Below are 22,661 nucleotides of genomic sequence, written 5' to 3'. Positions count from 1 at the left end.
CATATAAATATATATACATATATATAGTGTGATGCGCTAACATTTGGGTTCAAGAAAAAATTTACCTAGTGTTCGTAACCTCCAAGCTGATGACATTCAAAATTCTAGACCGATGTGGATCATAAAAATATTCAACAAATTCACTCAACTTCATTCGAACATTATTTTGTTTTGCAACATCAATAACATCTATTTCATAATCACCACCTAAAGAAGTGCTCTAAAAAATATTAATTCACACAATAGATAAGACATTTTACGTTTTTGAATAAATTTACCAATGTAAGTTTCTATATCATAAAGACTGAAACTGGAAGGTGGTAGAGCCATGTCCAAACTTTCTTTATTATTAACAATGATTGGAATTTCAAATCCATTTGCTTCTAAGTATGACAAGGTTAATAAATGTCCATCAATGTGTCTAACAATTTCATTAGCTCCAGAAAAATGGCGAAGCTTTAACTCTGTAATAAAGACTGGTGTACCTGTTTGTACAGGTTTTTGATCAGCTTCTGTTTCAGAATAATCATGTCTGTGATTATTAATTCTCTTTTTCACTGAAAAAAGAAATAAATTACATTTATGTGATTATCAGCACAGCTGAGTCAATACGAAAAAAAATTATTAACGACTATTTGAGACTGTATTTCAGACATGGAAAGGAAAGTATAATAAAAATGATAAACTCTATTGGAACGAACTTAATTATGATTTTGGAAATGTTAAAAGTAGATACAGAATTCAACTTACTAACAGATGGACCATGTTTATGGCAACACTCAGGACAATGAAATTCATCAATTTCTGTTAATACATACTCTTTCATAGCTATGCACCTACAATTAATTATTGGGTCACTATATTCTTATGTAAATTTAAAGGTCATAATAAACTTAAAGTTAAGTGCGCACTAATTAATAATTAACTCTAAGTTAAGTGTGCACTAACTATACAAGGAAAAAAAATTTAACTTTTGTAATCGCAATATGAAAACTATGTTGAACTTGTAATATGTTATTAAATAACACAAACTTTAATAATTACATACTGTGAAGGTAAACAAATAGATAGTCAAAACTTTCATCAAGCAGTAAAACAGTTGGGATATGTCAGTTTCAAAATGTTTACATATACCTGCGATGGCTCAAATTATTGCAGATTTTACATTGTATTGAAAATTCATGTCTATCTATCTGATCACCACATTTACATTTTATTAAAGGAATTTCCATTATTCTGTTTACTTTTAACTTTTTAATTTAATTTTAAATACTCTTTTAAATTTAAGCCATAAGGAGCAATCTCTGTTTTAAAATTTTTGATTTTTGTTATAATAACCAAGAACCTCACAAGACGTAACAATTAGGCCTTTGCACACAAACGTGAGTTAGAGCAAGGAAAAATAAAATAATGGAAACAAGCGGAGCGTGCAAAAAAAAGGGTACATTACATGGGGAACCTGGGACCTGGCCAGGTCCTTGGGCCTAATCCCGCGCTTAAAAACCCAAATAGGAATTAAAAGTGGGTGAACACTGGGCCCAAGCTTGGCAGCCACGCCATCTACCTTGGCCGCAGCTTGGCACCTGCCTTTGCTTCCAGTGGATTTGTAATACAGCGATGACTTGGGGGCAGCTTGGCCTAACTTAGCATGACTTTCCCCCAGTAATCGCCCACTTTCGTCTGCAGATTAGTGTAATATACAGTATAATCCATATATACACATAAAAATAGTATAACATGCGCGTGTGCAGACGCAGACATGAATATAAAATGGAGCTAATCACAATAGTCACACATATTTTTTGCTTATTTCATTGTAAACGTTCATATTAAAAAGATGGTTCCACTGTTCTGCTAAACTCAAAGTAAGTGAACAGACTGAACAGACCTACACGCCTACACCTCTTTTTCCATCAGGCAACAAAGCCTATGGTCGCAACTATGTTGACTAACAGTCTGTCAGAAGCCGTACCCATAGAGGGATAAGGATAGAGGGGAAAAGCGCTATACTAGCTCATTAGCGGCAGCGACAGCATAACTAAGTCTAACGGGGCATCTGTCATTGATGCCAAAGCCACGTTATTGGCTACTTCTTCGTCCTGAATCCTACAGTTGATTCAATCTCATGTATGACTCGACCAATAACATAACTGCCAGACAAAGACAGATGCCCCGTTACGTAACGAATTCTGCTGTCGCATATCACGCCCCCTTTTCTCCTCTATTCTTATACCTCTATGGCCGTACCATATAACTTTTTTTAGCTTCGCGGGCATAGAGATACTAGAATAGAGTGCGCAAGATATACTGCTCCCAGTAAGTCAGCCCGTCAGAGGGTGCGAGAGAGACAGATGCGAGAATTTCCCTCCGTCTCTCTCTAGCCGATCGCTGTGATTGGCTCTATTCCCTCTCCAAGCGCTGAATGGCTGGAAAACAGAGAGAGACGGAGGGAAATTCTCGCATCTGTCTCTCTCGCACCCTCTGACGCAGTTTTCAGGCATTAGCGCACTCTATTCTAATATCTCTATGTTCGCGGGCCTATGCTATATCATAGGCCGTTGTACAGAAAAATAGTTATATGGTACGGCCCCTATCAGTGCCAGATAACACAGTATAGGTCTGTTCAGTCTGTTCTCTCAATTTGAGTTTAGCGGAACAGTAAAACCCCTTTTTGAATATAAACGTTCACAATCAGCGCTCTCAAAAGTAACTGCCAAACTTGCAGGAAATTCAAATTGGCTATATAAAGCAAGACGCAAAACCCCAGATAACTCGACAACATTTCATACACCATAACTTGATAAAATAATCCTAAGCTATTTAACCCAATAACCCAACGTGCCTGAAAGCAGTATCACAAACTTTAATGATTAATAAAAAACAATAAACAATAACGCAAGAACCGCGCAATCTCCACAAAAACTCAGGGTGCTTACTGGCCACTTTGTTTTTAAATGTTATAAATAAAATAACACAATCGCCAATTACCACACAACCCAAGGCACTTACTGACAGATTTGTTTATTAATTGAAGAAATAAAATAACACAAGCACTGATCACCACACAACCTGAAGCACTTACAAGTTGCTTTGTTAATTGAAATAATAAATGAAATAACACAAGCGTCAATCTTGACACAACTCAGGGTGCTTACTAGTTGCTTTGTAAATTAAAATGATAAATAAAATAACACAAGCGCCAATCCCCACACAACCCGGGGCACTTACTGACAGATTTGTTTATTAATTAAATAAATAAAATAACACAAGCGCCAATCACCACACAACCCGGGGCGCTTACTGGTTGCTTTGTTGATTAAAATAATAAATAAAATAAAACAAGTGCCGATCCCTATAAAACCCAGGGCGCCTACTGGCCTTTTTGTGTTTTAATTGAAAAAAATTAAATAACACAAGGACCGATCACCACACAAAACAGAGCGCTTATTGGTTGCTTTGTTTATAAAAATAATAGATAAAATAACACAAGCGCCAATCCCCACACAACCAAGAGCGCTTACTGGCCGCTTTGTTTATTAATTAAATAAATGAAATAACACAAAAGCCAATCACCAAACAGCCCGGGGCCCTTACTGGCGGCTTTGTGTATTAATTAAATGAATAAAATAACACAAGCACTGATTACGACACGACCCAAAGCGCTTACTGGTTGCTTTGTTAATTAAAATAATAAATAAAATAACAGAAGCGTTAATCTCCACACAACCCGAAGCGCTTACTGGCCGCTTCGTTTATCAATTTGATAATTAAAATAACACAAGCCTCTATCACCAAACAACTAAGAGCGCTTACTGGTTGCTCTGTTAATGAAAATAACAGATTAAATAACACAAGCGCCAATCCCCACACAACCCAGTGCACTTACTGGCCGCTTTGTTATTAATTGTAATAAATAAAAGAAAACAAGCGTCAATCTTCACACAACCCGGGGCGCTTACTGGTTGCTTTGTTGATCAAAATAATAAATAAAATCACACAAGCGCCAATTCCCACACAACCCAAAGCGCTAACGGGCCGCTTTGTTTATTAATTTAATAGCTAAAATAACACAAGCATCTATTACCACACAACCCGGAGCGCTTACTTGTTGCTTTGTTAATTAAAATAATAAAGAAATAACACAAGCGCCAATCCCCACACAACCCAGAGCACTTACTGGCCGCTTTGTTTATTAATTGAATAAATAAAATAACACATGCGCCAATCCCAAAACAACCCTAGGCGCTTACTGGCCGCTTTGTGTTTTAATTGAAAAAAATAAAATAACACAAGAACTGATCACCACACAAAACGGAGCACTTATTGGTCGCTTTGTAAATTAAAATAATAGATAAAATTACACAAGCGCCAATCTCCACACAACCCGGGTCAATTACTGGCCGCTTCATTTTTTAGTGTAATAAATAAAATAACACAAAAGCCAATAACCAAACAGCCCGGGGCACTTACTGGCGGTTTTGTTTATTAATTAAATCAATAAAATAACCCAAGCACTGATCACGACACAATTCAAAGTGCTTACTCGTTGCTTTGTTAATTAAAATAATATAAAATAACACAAGCGTCAATCCCCACACAACCCAGGGCGCTTACTGGTTGCTTTGTTAATTGAAATAATAAATTAAATAACACAAGCGCCAATCCCTACACAACCCAAAGCGCTTACTGGCCGCCTTGTTGATCAAATAATCAATTAACATAACACAAGCACTGATCACGACACAATTCAAAGTGCTTACTCGTTGCTTTGTTAATTAAAATAATATATAAAATAACACAAGCGTCAATCCCCACACAACCCGGAGAGCTTACTGGTTGCTTTGTTAATGAAAATAATAAATAAAATAACACAACCGCCAAAATCAACACAACCCAAAGCACTTACTGGCTACTTTGTTTATAAATCAAATAAATAAAATAACATAAGCACTGATCACGACACAATCCAAAGCGCTTACTGGTTCCTTTGTTAATGAAAATAATAGATAAAATAACACAAGCGCCAATTCCCGCAAAACCCGGGGTGATTACTGGCCGCTTTGTTTTTAAATGTAATAAATAGAATAACACAAAAGCCAATCACCAAACAACCTGGGGCACTAACTGACTGCTTTGTTTATTAATTAAATAAATAAAATAACACAAGCACTGATCACGACACATCACGAAGCGCTCACTGGTTGATTTGTAAGTTAAAATAATTAATTAAAAAACACAAGCACTAATTCCCACACAACCCGGGGCACTTACTGGCCGCTTTGTTTTTAACGTAATATATAAAATAACACAAGAACCGATCACCACACAACCCAGAGCGCTTACTTGTTGCTTTGTTCATTAAAAAAATTAATAAAATAACACAAGCGCCAACCTTAACACAACTCATAATGCTTGCTAGTTGCTTTGTTAATTAAAATAAAAAATAAAAAATAACACAAGCGCCAATCTCCACAAAAACTCAGGGTGCTTACTGGCCGCTTTGTTTTTGAATGTAATAAATAAATTAACACAATCGCTAATCACCGCACAACCCGGGGAACTTACTGACAGATTTGTTTATTAATTAAATAAATGAAATAACGCCAGCGCCAATTACCTAACAACCCGGGCACTTACTAGTCGTTTTGTTGATTAAAATAATAAATAAAATAACACAAGCGCCAATCCCCATACAACCCGGGGCGCCTACTGGCCTTTTTGTGTTTTAATTGAAAAAAATTAAATAACACAAGGACTGATCACCACACAAAACGGAGCGCTTATTGGTTGCTTTGTTTATAAAAATAATGGATAAAATAACACAAGCGCCGATCCCTACACAACCCGGGGTGATTACTGGCCGTTTTATTTTTAAACGTAAAAAATAAAATATTACAAAAGCCAATCACCAAACAGCCCGGGGCACTTACTGGCGGCTTTGTTTATTAATTAAATAAATAAAATACTACAAGCACTGATCAAGACACAACCCAAAGCGCTAACTGGTTGCTTTGTTAATTAAACTAATAAATAAAATAACACAAACGTCAATCCCCACACAACCCAGGGCACTTACTGGTTGCTCTGTCAATAAAAATAATAAATTAAATAACACAAGCGCCATTCCTTACACAACCCAGTGCACTTACTGGCCGCTTTGGTATTAATTGTAATAAATAAAATAACACAAGCGTCAATCTCCACACAACCTGGGGTGCTTTCTGGTTGCTTTGTTACTCAAAATAATAAATAAAATCAAACAAGCGCCAACCGCCACACAACCCAAAGCGCTTACTGGCCGCTTTGTTTATTAATTTAATAAATAAAATAACACAAGCGCCGATCCCCACACAACCCGAGGTGATTACTGGCCGTTTTATTTTTAAACGTAAAAAATAAAATACTACAAAAGCCAATCACCAAACAGCCCGGGGCACTTACTGGCGGCTTTGTTTATTAATTAAATAAAAAAAATACTAGAAGCACTGATCACGACGCAACCCAAAGCGCGTACTGGTTGCTTTGTTAATTAAAATAATAAATAAATTAACACAAGCGTCAATCCCCACACAACCCAGGGCTCTTACTGGTTGCTTTGTTGATTAGAATAATAAATGAAATAACACAAGCGCCAATCCCTACACAACCAAAAGCGCTTACTGGCCGCCTTGTTTGTTAATTAAATGATTAAAATAACACAAGCACTGATCACCACACAACCCAGAGTGCTTACTGGTTGCTCTGTTAATAAAAATAATTAATTAAATAACACAAGTGCCAATCCCCACACAACTTAGCGCACTTACTTACCACTTTGTTATTAATTGTAATAAATAAATTAACACAAGCATCAAACTCCACACAACCCGGGGCGCTTACTGGTTGCTTTGTAAATCAAAATAATAGATAAAATCACACTAGCGCCAATCCCCACATAACCCAAAGTGCTTACTGGCCACTTTGTTTATTTATATTATAATTATAATAACACTAGCACTTATCACCACACAATCCAAAGCGCTTACTGGTTGCTTTGTTAATTGAAATAAACAATTAAATAACACAAGCGCCAATCCCAACACAACCTGAAGCGCTTACTGGCCACTTCGTTTATTAATTTAATAATTAAAATAACACAAGCATCTATCACCAAACAACCCGGAGCGCTTACTGGTTGCTCTGTTAATGAACATAACAAATTAAATAACACAAGTGCCAATCCCCACACAACCCAGTGCACTTACTGGCCGCTTTGTTATTAATTGTAATGAATAAAAAAAAACAAGCGTCAATTTCCACACAACCCGGGGCGCTTACTGGTTGCTTTGTTGATTAAAATAATCAATAAAATCACACAAGCGCCGATCCCCACACAATCCGAAGCGCTTACTGGCCGCTTTGTTAATTAATTTAATAGCTAAAATAACACAAGCATCTATCTTCACACAACCTGGAGCGCTCACTAGTTGCTTTGTAAATTAAAATAATAAATAAAATAACACAAGCGCCTATCCCCACACAATTCAAGTCGATTACTGGCCGCTTTATTTTTAATGTAATAAATAAAATAACACAAAAGCCAATCACCAAACAGCCTGGGGCACTTACTATCGGCTTTGTTTATTAATTAAATAAATAAAATAACACAGGCACTGATCACGACACAATTCAAAGTGCTTACTGGTTGCTTTGTTGATTAAAATAATACATAAAATAACACAAGCGTCAATCCCCACACAACCCAGGGTGCTTACTGGTTGCTTTGTTAATTAAAATAATAAATAAAATAACACAAGCGCCAATCCCTACACAACCCAAAGCGCTTACTGGCCGCCTTGTTTATCAATTAATCAATTAAAATAACACAAGCACTGATCACCACACAACCCAGAGTGCTTACTGGTTGCTTTGTTAATTAAAATGATATATAAAATAACACAAGAGTCAATCCCCACCCAACCAAGGGCGCTTACTGGTTGCTCTGTTAATAAAAATAATAAATTAAATAACACAAGTGCCAATCCCCACCCAACCTAGGGCGCTTACTGGTTGCTCTGTTAATAAAAATAATAAATTAAATAACACAAGCGTCAATCTCCACACAACCCGGGGCGCTTACTGGTTGCTCTGTTAATAAATATAATAAATTAAATAACACAAGTGCCAATCCCCGCACAACCCAGTGCACTCACTGGCCGCTTTGTTATTAATTGTAGTAAATAAAATAATACAAGCGTCAATCTCCACACAACCCGGAGCGCTTACTGGTTGCTCTGTTAATGAAAATAACAAATTAAATAACACAAGCGCCAATTCCCACACAACCCAGTGAACTTACTGGCCGCTTTGTTATTAATTGTAATAAATAAAATAAAAAAGCGTCAATCTTCACACAACCCGGGGCGCTTACTGGTTGCTTTGTTGATCAAAATAATAAATAAAATCACACAAGCGCCAATCCCCACACAACCCGAAGCGCTTACTGGCCGCTTTGTTTATTAATTTAATAATTAAAATAACACAAGCACTGATCACGACATATCACGAAGCACTTACTGGTTGATTTATAAATTAAAATAATTAATTAAAAAACACAAGCACTAATCCCCAAACAACCCGGGGCACTTACTGGCCGCTTTGTTTTTCAACGTAATATATAAAATAACACAAGAACCGATCACCACACAACCCAGAGCGCTTACTGGTTGCTTCTTTCATTAAAATAATTAATAGAATAACACAAGCGCGAATCTTAACACAACCCATAATGCTTGCTAGTTGCTTTGTTAAATAAAATAAAGAATAAAAAATAACACAAGCGCCAATCTCCACAAAAACTCGAGTGCTTACTGGCCACTTTGTTTTTAAATGGTATAAATAAAATAACACAATCGCCAATCACCACACAACCCGGGGCACTTACTGAGAGATTTGTTTATTAATTGAAGAAATAGAATAACACAAGCACTGATCACCACACAACCTGGAGCACTTACAAGTTGCTTTGTTAATTGGAATAATAAATAAAATAACACAAGCGTCAATCACCACATTACTCAGGGTGCTTACTAGTTGCTTTGTTTATTAAAATAATAAATAAAATAACACAAGCGCCAATCCCCACACAACCCGGGGCACTTACTGACAGATTTGTTTATTAATTAAATAAATGAAATAACACAAGCGCCAATCACCACACAACCCGGGGCACTTACTAGTCGCTTTGTTGATTAAAATAATAAATAAAATAACACAAGTGCCAATCCACATAAAACCCAGGGCGCCTACTGGCCTTTTTGTGTTTTAATTGAAAAAAATTAAATGACACAAGGACCGATCACCAAACAAAACGGAGCGCTTATTGGTTGCTTTGTTTATTAAAATAATAGATAAAATAACACAAGCGCCGATCCCCACACAACCCGGGGTAATTACTGGCCACTTTATTTTTAAAAGTAATAAATAAAAATTTACAAAAGCCAATCACCAAACAGCCCGGGGCACTTACTGGCGGCTTTGTTTATTAATTAAATAAATAAAATACTACAAGCACTGATTAAGACACGACCCAAAGCGCTTACTGGTTGCTTTGTTAATTAAACTAATAAATAAAATTACACAAGCGTCAATCCCCACACAACCCAGGGCGCTTACTGAGTTGCTTTGTTGATGAAAATAATAAATAAAATAACACAATCGCTAATCCCTACACAACCCAAAGCGCTAACTGGTTGCTCTGTTAATATAAATAATAAATTAAATAACACAAGTGCCAATGCCCACACAACTTAGTGCACTTACTTGCCGCTTTTATATTAATTGTAATAAATAAAAAAGCACAAGCGTCAAACTCCACACAACCCGGGGCGCTTACTGGTTGCTTTGTTGATTAAAATAATAAATGAAATAACAGAAGCGTTAATCTCGACACAACTTGAAGCGCTTACTGGCCGCTTCGTTTATTAATTTAATAATTAAAATAACACAAGCATCTATCACCAAACAACCCGGAGCGCTTACTGGTTGCTCTGTTAATGAAAATAACAAATTAAATAACACAAGCGCCAATCCCCACACAACCCAGTGCACTTTCTGGCCGCTTTGTTATTAATTGTAATAAATAAAATAAAACAAGCGTAGATCTCCACACAACCCGGGGCGCTTACTGGTTGCTTTGTTGATCAAAATAATAAATAAAATCACACAAGCGCCAATCCCCACACAACCCAGGGTGCTTACTGAGTTGCTTTGTTGATGAAAATAATAAATAAAATAACACAATCGCTAATCCCTACACAACCCAAAGCGCTAACTGGTTGCTCTGTTAATATAAATAATAAATTAAATAACACAAGTGCCAATGCCCACACAACTTAGTGCACTTACTTGCCGCTTTTATATAATTTGTAATAAATAAAAAAGCACAAGCGTCAAACTCCACACAACCCGGGGCGCTTACTGGTTGCTTTGTTGATTAAAATAATAAATGAAATAACAGAAGCGTTAATCTCGACACAACTTGAAGCGCTTACTGGCCGCTTCGTTTATTAATTTAATAATTAAAATAACACAAGCATCTATCACCAAACAACCCGGAGCGCTTACTGGTTGCTCTGTTAATGAAAATAACAAATTAAATAACACAAGCGCCAATCCCCACACAACCCAGTGCACTTTCTGGCCGCTTTGTTATTAATTGTAATAAATAAAATAAAACAAGCGTAGATCTCCACACAACCCGGGGCGCTTACTGGTTGCTTTGTTGATCAAAATAATAAATAAAATCACACAAGCGCCAATCCCCACACAACCCGAAGCGCTTTCTGGCCGCTTTGTTTATTAATTTAATAGCTAAAATAACTTAAGCATCTATCACCACACAACCCGGAGCGCTTACTAGTTGCTTTGTTAATTAAAATAATAAATAAAATAACACAAGCGCCAATCCCCACACAACCCAGAGCACTTACTGGCAACTTTGTTTATTAATTAAATAAATAAAATAATACATGCGCTTATCCCCATACTACCCTAGGCGCTTACTGGCCACTTTGTTTATTTATTTAATAATTAAAATAACACAAGCACTTATCACCACACAACCCAAAGCGCTTACTAGTTGCTTTGTTAATGAAAATAATAGATAAAAAAACACAAGCGCAAATCCCCGCACAACCCGGGGTGATTTCTGGCCGCTTTATTTTTTAATGTTATAAATAAAATAACACAAAAACCAATCACCACACAACCCAGGGCACTTACTGGCCGCAGGTTGTTCATTAATTAAAAGAATAAAATAACACAAGCAACGATCACCACACAACCCGGAGAACTTACTGGTTGCTTTGTTAATGAAAATAATAAATAAAATAACACAAGCGCCAAAATCAACACAACCCAAAGCGCTTACTGGCCGCTTTTTTTATTAATTTAATAATTAAAATAACGCAACACTGATCTCGACACAATCCAAAGCGCTTACTGGTTGCTTTGTTAATGAAAATAATAGATAAAATAACACAAGCGCCAATCCCTGCACAACCCAGGGTGATTACTGGCCGCTTTATTTTTAAATGTAATAAATAGAATAACACAAAAGCCAAGCACCAAACAACCTGGGGCACTAACTGGCTGCTTTGTTTATTAATCAAATAAATAAAATAACACAAGCACTGATCACCACACATTCTGGAGCACTTACAAGTTGCTTTGTTAATTGAAATAATAAATGAAATAACACAAGCGTCAATCCCCACATAACTCAGGGTGCTTACTAGTTGCTTTGTTTATTAAAATAATAAATAAAATAACACAAGCGCCAATCCCCACACAACCCGGGGCACTTACTGACAGATTTGTTTATTAATTAAATAAATAAAATAACACAAGCGCCAATCACCACACAACCCGGGGCACTTACTAGTCGCTTTGTTGATTAAAATAATACATAAAATAACACAAGTGCCAATCCACATAAGACCCAGGGCGACTACTGGCCTTTTTGTGTTTTAATTGAAAAAAATTAAATGACACAAGGACCGATCACCAAACAAAACGGAGCGCTTATTGGTTGCTTTGTTTATTAAAATAATAAATAAAATAACACAAGCGCCGATCCCCACACAACCCGGGGTAATTACTGGCCACTTTATTTTTAAAAGTAATAAATAAAACTTTACAAAAGCCAATCACCAAACAGCCCGGGGCACTTACTGGCGGCTTTGTATATGAATTAAATAAATAAAATACTACAAGCACTGATTAAGACACAACCCAAAGCGCTTACTGGTTGCTCTGTTAATATAAATAATAAATTAAATAACACAAGTGCCAATCCCCACACAACTTAGTGCACTTACTTGCCGCTTTTATATTAATTGTAATAAATAAAAAAGCACAAGCGTCAAACTCCACACAACCCGGGGCGCTTACTGGTTGCTTTGTTGATTAATATAATAAATGAAATAACAGAAGCGTTAATCTCCACACAACTTGGAGCGATTACTGGCCGCTTCGTTTATTAATTTAATAATTAAAATAACACAAGCATCTATCATTAATAAACAACCCGGAGCGCTTACTGGTTGCTCTGTTAATGAAAATAACAAATTAAATAACACAAGCGCCAATCCCCACACAACCCAGTGCACTTTCTGGCCGCTTTGTTATTAATTGTAATAAATAAAATAAAACAAGCGTAGATCTCCACACAACCCGGGGCGCTTACTGGTTGCTTTGTTGATCAAAATAATAAATAAAATCACACAAGCGCCAATCCCCACACAACCCGAAGCCCTTTCTGGCCGCTTTGTTTATTAATTTAATAGCTAAAATAACTTAAGCATCTATCACCACTCAACCCGGAGCGCTTACTAGTTGCTTTGTTAATTAAAATAATAAATAAAATAATACAAGCGCCAATCCCCACACAACCCAGAGCACTTACTGGCCGCTTTGTTTATTAATTAAATAAATAAAATAACACATGCGCTAATCCCCATACAACCCTAGGCGCTTACTGGCCACTTTGTTTATTTATTTAATAATTAAAATAACACAAGCACTTATCACCACACAACCCAAAGCGCTTACTGGTTGCTTTGTTAATGAAAATAATAGATAAAAAAACACAAGCGCAAATCCCCGCACAACCCGGGGTGATTTCTGGCCGCTTTATTTTTTAATGTAATAAATAAAATAAGACAAAAACCAATCACCACACAACCCAGGGCACTTACTGGCCGCAGGTTGTTCATTAATTAAAAAAATAAAATAACACAAGCAACGATCACCACACAACCCGGAGAACTTACTGGTTGCTTTGTTAATGAAAATAATAAATAAAATAACACAAGCGCCAAAATCAACACAACCCAAAGCGCTTACTGGCCGCTTTTTTTATTAATTAAATAAATAAAATAACGCAAGCACTGATCACGACACAATTCAAAGCGCTTACTGGTTGCTTTGTTAATGAAAATAATAGATAAAATAACACAAGCGCCAATCCCTGCACAACCCAGGGTGATTACTGGCCGCTTTATTTTTAAATGTATTAAATAGAATAACACAAAAGCCAAGCACCAAACAACCTGGGGCACTAACTGGCTGCTTTGTTTATTAATCAAATAAATAAAATAACACAAGCACTGATCACGACACATCACGAACCGCTTACTGGTTGATTTGTCAATTAAAATAATTAATTAAAAAACACAAGCACTAATCCCCACACAACCCAGGGCACTTACTGGCCACTTTGTTTTTTAACGTAATATATAAAATAACACAAAAACCGATCACCACACAACCTAGAGCGCTTACTGGTTGCTTTGTTTATTGTAATAATTAATAGAATAACACAAGTGCCAATCTTAACACAACCCATAATGCTTGCTAGTTGCTTTGTTAATTAAAATAAAAAATAAAAAATAACACAAGCGCCAATCTCCACAAAAACTCAGGGTGCTTACTGGCCACTTTGTTTTTAAATGTTATAAATAAAATAACACAATCGCCAATCACCACACAACCCGGGGCACTTACTGACAGATTTGTTTATTAATTGAAGAAATAAAATAACACAAGCACTGATCACCACACATTCTGGAGCACTTGCAAGTTGCTTTGTTAATTGAAATAATAAATGAAATAACACAAGCGTCAATCCCCACACAACTCAGGGTGCATTTTTAATTTTTATTGTGTTATCTGATTCGACATTATTTTCATTCCATCGATCAACCATAGTTACAATAGAATCGAAATTTATTTTTAATGAATTTTCGTAATATAATTTAATACCCTTGACTTTGCATACATCATGAAACCCCCCAGCAGCTGTACGGACACGGTACGCATAAAATTTAGGACCTCCTGAAACAAAGGTCTCTATATACGATCCCTCACCATACACCTCTAATTCATCTGTTAACTGTCCTAATAACGAACCGGTAGGTGGTTGATATTCACTGACATTTTCATTATTACTTGTAAATATTACTGAGTCTGTATCATAATACAAAACTCTTCTATCGAGTTTTTCCAAGTATGAGTAAAGTTTTAAACGTGCTTGAGCTGTCGTATATGCAGCTACAGCAACGTTTGTACATGGAGAGGAAAGCGCCACTTCCTGTTTATATCGCCACGTTACATACATAACACTATCATTCGCCGGTAGACAATTTTCTACATACTTCTCACTATCGCATAATATCTTTAGTAACTCTTTATAATCATTAACTATACTAGTTTGAGGTAAATTTCCCCTTTGACCGAATTTCCCCCAAAACGAATTTAAACATAATTTTGCTACAGAACGCAGACCCGAATTTTTTTTAATGTTACAGATGTCTAATTTAATACCTTCTTTATGTTCATAATTATTGATATATTCTAATTTATCTTATTCCGTCTTAACCGTACTGGGCCACCCACTTGCTTCTTGCTTAATTTTTAAAAAAGTGTCTATATACTCTGTAAATAAACCACCACTTTGAAAAGTCTGATCGTATTTAGCAACTTCATATTGCCAAATGACATTAAATTTTAATAATTTATACCCTAGTTCTAGAGCTTTCTTTATTTCGACGGATACCCATGTACCGGATAAAGCCCTATCTGACACTGAATCGTGTTTACATTCTTCCTGAGAGGATGTACACGTGCGACACAATCCAAAAAGTAAACGACTATTCATTTTTGTTGGAAGTATAGGGTGAAATAAATTTCGCGGCGGTAAAATTGTGCATTTTACTAAACCTTCGACTTTTTCTTGAAAATTTTCAAAGTTTTTTCCTGATAATTCTAAACAGTCATTCCCGGTATAAATTTTCGGATGTTTAAGTGGAAACGTGCCTGTCTTACAAATGTAAGGGTATAGTGAGCAAACGTCCAAATATTTTATCCTTTCATTATTTTTAATCGTATAATGTGTGACAATATTCCCTGTACGACCACCGTAAAAAGCATCTCGAGGGTTTATAGTGCAGATTTCCGCAATTGGGTGATTTTTTATATAGTCTTAATACTCGTTATTATTTTTTATAAATTTGTCAAAATCATGCTCCCACATCTCAATCACTTCGTAACCGTATTCTTTTATTTTAAAACTTGTTTTCATAGTATTTTCATATCGTTCGGTGAAAGTTTCATTATTGTTCAATTTTTGATATCGATCGTTAGGAAAACAGCGAATACAACCATGAAAATAACACCCATGAAACTGAAACACGGTTCCTTTCGGATTCATTGTTTCTACTTGAGGTTTTAAATAACCATCAACGAGAAGACCTTCTATTAAACGATATTCTCGCGATCTACCTGCATGGATGATCTCTACATTCCTAACTTTTTCTTCCCACAAAAGCCAGTGGATGCATTTTTTAGAAAACTGCCCTGCATGTGTATACCCAGTTGCTGGAATAATCCCAATTGTATCTTTTTTTAAAAAGTTTTTTCTGTATAGTACGGAACACGCACTTGCTATTGTCACGCTTTCAACAAAGGGGTCTACTTTTCCGACTTGTATAAAAATTTTTCGAAAAGCCGTGCAAGCTTCACGTAATATTTTAACATCTTGCACACAATACTCAACAAGTTCTTTTTTAAAGTCAAACTGCGCGTTTACGTCTGAAGTTACTTTATGGTACCATTCTAAAAACTTTGCGCGATCGCGGGTGTTCATAGAATCTGGCGCATAGGAGCGAGAATCTGGATAAGGACCTTTATAATTTTTATCGCTTGTAACGAATAAATGTGGAAAATACCCTTTTTTTATATTTCCTGCAAGACTAAACGTTTTGGGTAAATCAGCCAATTTCATGGGTAAGTAATTTAAACTATCTATAAACTTAGTTTTTCCTAACGACATAAGAATAATATTACGCCCATTAAGAATAATCTCGGGAGTACCTTTTTTATTATCTACAATATATTTTAATATAAATTGACCATCAAAAGCCTTAGAGTTATGAGCTATACAGATAAATGAAGCGAAAGTTTTACTTTCAAATCTTACTGCAAAATCAACAAAATTTTTTAGACACTCTTCACCCTCGAAAATAATCTGTTTAATACCGCAGAAGGGACAAATCGCGTGGGGATTTTCTTCTATCTCGTCTATACACGCATCGCATCGTACTTGCAGCACGCAAAGGATCGGTATGTGTACACACGTGTTGGCTGTATCATGTAATTCTTTATCTTGTCGCGTTTCAAAGTCGTAAAAAATGAAACAATTTTTTTTAGCATTCAAATTATTCTTTAACGTAATAGGTTGCATACTACAAAGCGTGTTAAACTTATGAACGCTTTTACACTCTTTGCAATATTTTTTTCCGCATTCATGCTTACCTTTAGCTAAGTTTATGAGCTTGTCACATGAATTACAAATTTTAACTACATCGCATATGCTTCTTGGCGCTCTTTTGTGATTTTTTGTACGCGCAAATGACCCTTTTATCTTATGATTATTATAACATTGATCTCCGTAAAATTCCCTCCTACAATCAGTGCAAGATTTTTTTAACGTATCGTAGGTGTTATTACAATTTGGCGACCCATTGCATGCAGGGCAAACCGATTTACAAACATGCTCACCCACACGCTTGTAATTTTTATTGCATGTTGCACAAAAATACATTGATCTTACGGTTAATAAATTTTTAATTAAATTATAATGTCCTATGTCCTCATAATACATGATGTTTATAAATGATGTGCAATATACTGCTCCGTCATTAGCACCATCGTATATAAGAGCTGTGTCATCACCAAAAGACTCATATTCAAATATCCGAATACATATATTATGTTGTTCAAAATATCGCTGAAATTTCGAAAACTCTACATATCCATACCCTTGTTCGTTATTTATTTCAATGTCACACTCTTGCATTAATTTAATAGCTTCCGACTTTTGTTCATTTTCGGTTTTAATTTTTTTCCATTGTTGGGACCAATCTGACGAACAATTTTTTGCAGTCAAAACTTTACCACAAACAAGAGCCCTAGCTAAACATAGATTATCTCTATTATTTATCACTAAGACGCCTTTTTTACTCAAACTATTTATAATATCTTCCTGTGCACCCCACCCTTGAGGGAGTTTGACGTATGTAACCTCAACTACTAAAGTTTTCGCGATGTCGATTATTCGTTTGCTTTGTTCAATTTTTTCGCATAGACCCCAGATGTCTTGAAAATTTATTTGATCAATAAGTTTGGAATAGATACCCGCCGATCCCTCAGTCAACGCGTCTGAGTGCAAATCTATCCCTACAAGATAATTACTAGAGTAATTTTTTTTAATAACAGTTATAAGTTCTTGAAAAGCGTTCTTGATCCAATCTAAAGTATTCGCTGCATCGGAAGGGTTGGTAATTTTAAATTTTATCGCGCGACAAGTGGTTTTAAAAGATTTTACAAATTTTTTTTTATCGCTTTCTAAAGTAATATATTTTGTACCTATTGACGTGTCCGGTTCATCCTCTGTTTGCACGGCGACGCTTGCAACACCTCTTCCTTGTTGATGATAAGGGGGTTGCTCCTGCTGTTGTTCGATATAAGCACTATCAATCCCATCAACTCTATCTGTAAAATAAAAATATGTTACAATTATAATTAAAATGTTATACATTGTGTTTGAGAAACTCGAATATTAAATTTATTAGTTACCTGCAGGGGTGTAACGCATCATAGTTAACCCTGACGGACCGGGCATCGGTTCGGATACCTCCTCCTGTTGGCGGTCAGTTTCGCTCTCTACGTAATATTTTGAAATGAATATAATTTTGAAAGTTAAAATGGATGATAGAAAAAAGACGTGTACGTAAAGATTTTAATTTACCTGAAGATATTTTTATCTTGTTGTAAGAGAGGCCCGCCCCTGACGGTCCAGGCATACCATCATCCAAAGGGTCCTCCTGCTTTCTCTTAAGTGCACCACCAACGTTTGAAAGATTTTCGGAATCTTCAAAACATATGTTGGTAACTAAAACAGGATTTCGTTTAATTTTACTGATCATGCAAAATTTGTAAGTATAAAAAACTTTGAAAAAATACAATACAATACATTACTTACCAAGTTTATCGTACGCCTTATACATTTCCTTCAACATCCCGCTGTTCCTAGCGTTAGACGGTAGACACTCTACCACCGCTTGGATGGCTATGGGACTGCGAATTAGATACAGAGGGTACAACGCAACCGCCTGCACCCCTGCCAGGTAAATGGTAAAAAGCTCCTGTAATACTCCTATTAATTCGTTAACGGAGTATGTAGGTAGCACGTTACTAAACCACTTGTCGGTGTACACCTTACGCGCATCTTCCGACACGATGGTCGCGTATCGCGCACACGAACGGACAACCTCGAATAAAGCACTGACCATAGATGCTTCCATTTTTTTTTTTTTTTACTTTTTTATCAACGCAAAAAAACTAAGAAAAATTTCTGTAGCTAACCAAAAAAACTAAAGCAATGCCACAGTAAAAACACACTGTTACAAAAATTTAAACAAGTTTAAATAAATGCAAGAAATACACTGTATTTAACTTTCAAGTAAATTGAGGAAGACCTCGAACGAATTGTAACTCGGAAAGTTATTGTAACGTATCAGCAAGATGTGATTCGGCTAAGAGTGTCGGATAAGGACTGATTTTCTTTTACGTTTTCTTCTTTTCCTTAGCTACTTCTATACTTTTCCCCCTTTGGTGGAAATTTTAGCGAGATTATGATAAAAGTAAAAGGTATACACAGTCAGATAGGTCCATCACTCAAGTCATAGCCTGGGAAACTCTACAGGTATGACGTCAAATATTACTACCGGGGGGACAATCGCGCACTTTCACCGCTGTTTCTTATAGTTCTTCATGTTTTGAAAAAGATTAAAATTATTGCAGCTGAGGGACAATAAATATGTTGCAACTGAGGGACAATTGCATATTTTCCACCGTCGTCACTTCCTCTCTCTTATATTTTGAAAAAGAGTGAGGAAAAACCCTACATTTGTTCGCGAATACTTCTCAAATGACTAAAAGAAAGACAAAATATAGGTTTGAGCTCGCGTTCAAGCATGTTTTAGCAGGTTTTTCCGTAGCAGTGTACGTGATGAACATAAATGGTGTACTATCTATAGGACATCCTTATGAATCATGTATCGAAAAAAAATTTGAGAGGGAGAGTGCAGCAGAAATAAAAATTTTTAGCATTAAAGTATCACTTTTCTATTAGACTGTCAGTCATCTTCACGGTATCGATAACGACGGTTGCATAGGTAACGTTCACCCTGTTCGCAAACGTGTATTTCTTAAAATTTTTAAGTGAAGTAAAACAACACGAGTGATTCAAATTTTACTGCGTTACATCGATCTGTAAAATGGATCTATTCAAACAGAAACAAAAATATTTTTTAACGCGTGATAGTGACAATCCAGGATCCGGTTTCATAAATTTTGATGAAAATACAAGAGACAGTCAAAGCGCTATCATATCAACTGCAAAGGTATTACTGCATTCGTATCCACTCAACAAGACGGCTACGAAAAAAATCGTCGTTGGGCTTCACTATAATACACATCGTCAGTGTTTCGAGCCCTTGTTGCAGTTTTCAAAATGTCAGTTTACAGGAGGTGTAATTATAAATGCATATGTATGGAGCGAACTTAAAGATCATTTTGCTTTTATAAATGATTACTTTACTGATAAAAACACCCGTCAGATGGATCGCATACAAATAGGGAATATCGAGTTGGTATTCACATCATCTTACGGAAAGAAATCAGTTATTTTTGATAAAAATGAATTCAGTGACGGAGAAGATGCTGATAGGAAAAAAAAAAAAACGTGCGATTCAACTATTGTTATGCAGCACTGTACATTTTTAGGACTCGCTCAATCTGTCATATGTGTGGATGAAAGACTTCACCAAATCGAAAGTGTAGCAACGTTAGTTACTAAGTGTAAGGAATTTATAGTGAACGAGTTAATTGTTTTATTAGAAAGTATGACTGAAACGAATAAAACCACTGTATCAAATTTGGAAAAGCTGATAAAGGAACACTTTTCATATTTACGAAAAAATGTCAAAGGAAACCTTTATTCTACGGTTGATAATTTCTTTTTAGAAAATAATTTCGACATGGTATTTTTAGAGTTAACAACGTATTGTCTAGAGATTTTTTTAAATGACATAAATATTAAATTAAATAGGATTAATAATGTTGTATCATTGTAATATAATATATGTATGAAATGTATTTTTTAATTTATTTAAAAAACCCCACCCACCACCCGCTCCTTAAACTAACCCTTACGAAGAGCGGTCAAGAATTAGAACAAATTTTTGAATTTTGCAATTTTCAAATTCTGTCACGCTTACCAATCGGCACAGTTGGAACTTGGACGCCTTAATTTTTCCCCCTCCAAAAAAAAAAAAAAAATAAATAAATAAATAAATAAATAAATAAATAAATAAAAAAAAATAAAAAAAAAATATATATAAAAAAAAAATTTACCGACCAGGCAGCGTCGGTAATAATATTCAAATTACGCGGGGCCACCGCGCGCCCTCTTCCACGCATACTGGCTACCCACGCAGGATCACGTGGCCTGCCAAAATAGGACCCCGGCCACGCCCCCGCTCTCGCCGCCAGCCGTATGACATATATCTATGAGAGTGTCTGGAAAAATAGTACCCTTACTACTGGTGCATACGCATAGATGGCGGCACTTTCAATACAAGCACTCTATATATCCTCCATACATTCCCTTTTTTCAATATCCAATATATTTAAGACTCATAATACTAAGCCACATAGTTTCTTTTTTTCAAGAAAATTTCTTAAGAAATAAATAAGAATGAGAAAAATGTCGAATTATTTTTGCAATCAGTCAAAAGTAACCGTAAGTTTCATTATGTTAACTCGCGAAAGGCAAGGTACTTTTATTGTTACCACTACCCTTACTTTCATAATTATTACTATACTATTACTATAATTACTATTGTTATTATCGTTATTGTTATTATTAACATACTATTATACTAATGTTATTATTATGAGATATTATAACAACGGCCAACGTTATTTCTGTTTCAGTATTAGTTGATGTACCGTAGCACACCGATCGTTTATTCAGCCAAGCATTAATTGAAATATTAAGCGATTCTCTCCGACCTTTCTGCAACAAGTTTGGTTGAATAAACAAACAGTGTCCAGCATTAGTTAATATTGACGATGTTCTTTCTTAACATAATAATGAAGACAAATGAAAGTTTTGTAAAATTTGGATGTAAAGGAGAAAGGAAGGGCTTGAGTAAGTGAATCACCGTTCCTTCTCTTGACGCACGGAGGAGAATAAGCCGGATGTGCCAATTTTTGAGTGGCTGAACTAGAGCATTTTCTAGCCAATTAGATCTTTGGCTATTGTCTTTCCCCTTCAAGATTTTCCCGCAAAATGTTCCTGCGTCGTTTTGAACCAGCACGTCGCAGAGGTCAGTTACTCCTTATAAAAACGCCTGAAGGCCCTGAGAAAGTGACTCGACGACAGCCCTAGCTGGCTAGCTCCAAGGTAGACTGAGTAGTAAGAGTCCGACTCTGCTACAACCCAGTCTACCACGAGTAGAGGACACAGTACCAGAGATTAGAAGGGAGATTGCCAGCGCCTATGGTAGAGAGTGTGTCGCTTTTTTTCCACTGTTTTGAGCGCCCCGTCGCGGCGAATCAGCTGAACTATACGCACGTTTCAGCAGCGGAGGAGAAGACCAAATTGTGCGTACGATAGGTACCTAGTAGAGGGGCAAAGAATATGTGCGTATACACGGGTATAGCTATATATGTTTGTATTCTATCTCGGCTCCCGGCTCTCGCAGCTCGCAGCTCTCGCATGCATGCGTATACCTATATCTATTCCTGATGTGATGTTCCCTCAAAAGCGGTTTTGAATGTTGGACAATTGTATGTCCGGTCATATATTACTCATTAAATGTGTATTAAATACTTGTACAGCTAAATACTGAGTTTTCCTCGTATAAAATAAAAAATTGAGTAATGAAAACGTAAGCCCCGATATTTAATGTAACTTCTTGAAACTTAATCTCTATAAAATAATCATTTTTACAACTTGAATAATTTATGTTTTTATAGATTTATAAAAATTT

At 35.9% G+C, this 22,661-nt stretch overlaps 1 protein-coding gene across 1 annotated transcript in view; it reads right to left on the bottom strand.

The window, feature by feature from the left end:
* LOC106640118 (histone lysine demethylase PHF8) overlaps positions 1–1,361 on the bottom strand; it is a 348,393-nt gene extending 347,032 nt beyond the window's left edge. The window contains exons 1-4 of the mRNA XM_089595795.1: positions 1,135–1,361; positions 751–836; positions 279–557; positions 66–207 (exon numbers count right to left, since the gene is read on the bottom strand). Of these exons, the coding sequence (XP_089451921.1) occupies positions 66–207; positions 279–557; positions 751–836; positions 1,135–1,232 (605 nt within the window). The 5' untranslated portion in view covers positions 1,233–1,361. The remainder of the gene's footprint in view (positions 1–65; positions 208–278; positions 558–750; positions 837–1,134) is intronic.
* Between the last annotated feature and the right edge of the window lie 21,300 nt (positions 1,362–22,661).

Source organism: Copidosoma floridanum, unplaced genomic scaffold (assembly GCF_036245765.1).
Source record: "Copidosoma floridanum isolate Cflo_tuat_1 unplaced genomic scaffold, Cflo_Japanese_pri ptg000004l, whole genome shotgun sequence".
NCBI classification, from domain to species: Eukaryota; Metazoa; Arthropoda; class Insecta; order Hymenoptera; family Encyrtidae; genus Copidosoma; species Copidosoma floridanum.
Note: the sequence above shows the minus strand (reverse complement) of the source record. Positions and strands in the feature narration are given on the sequence as shown.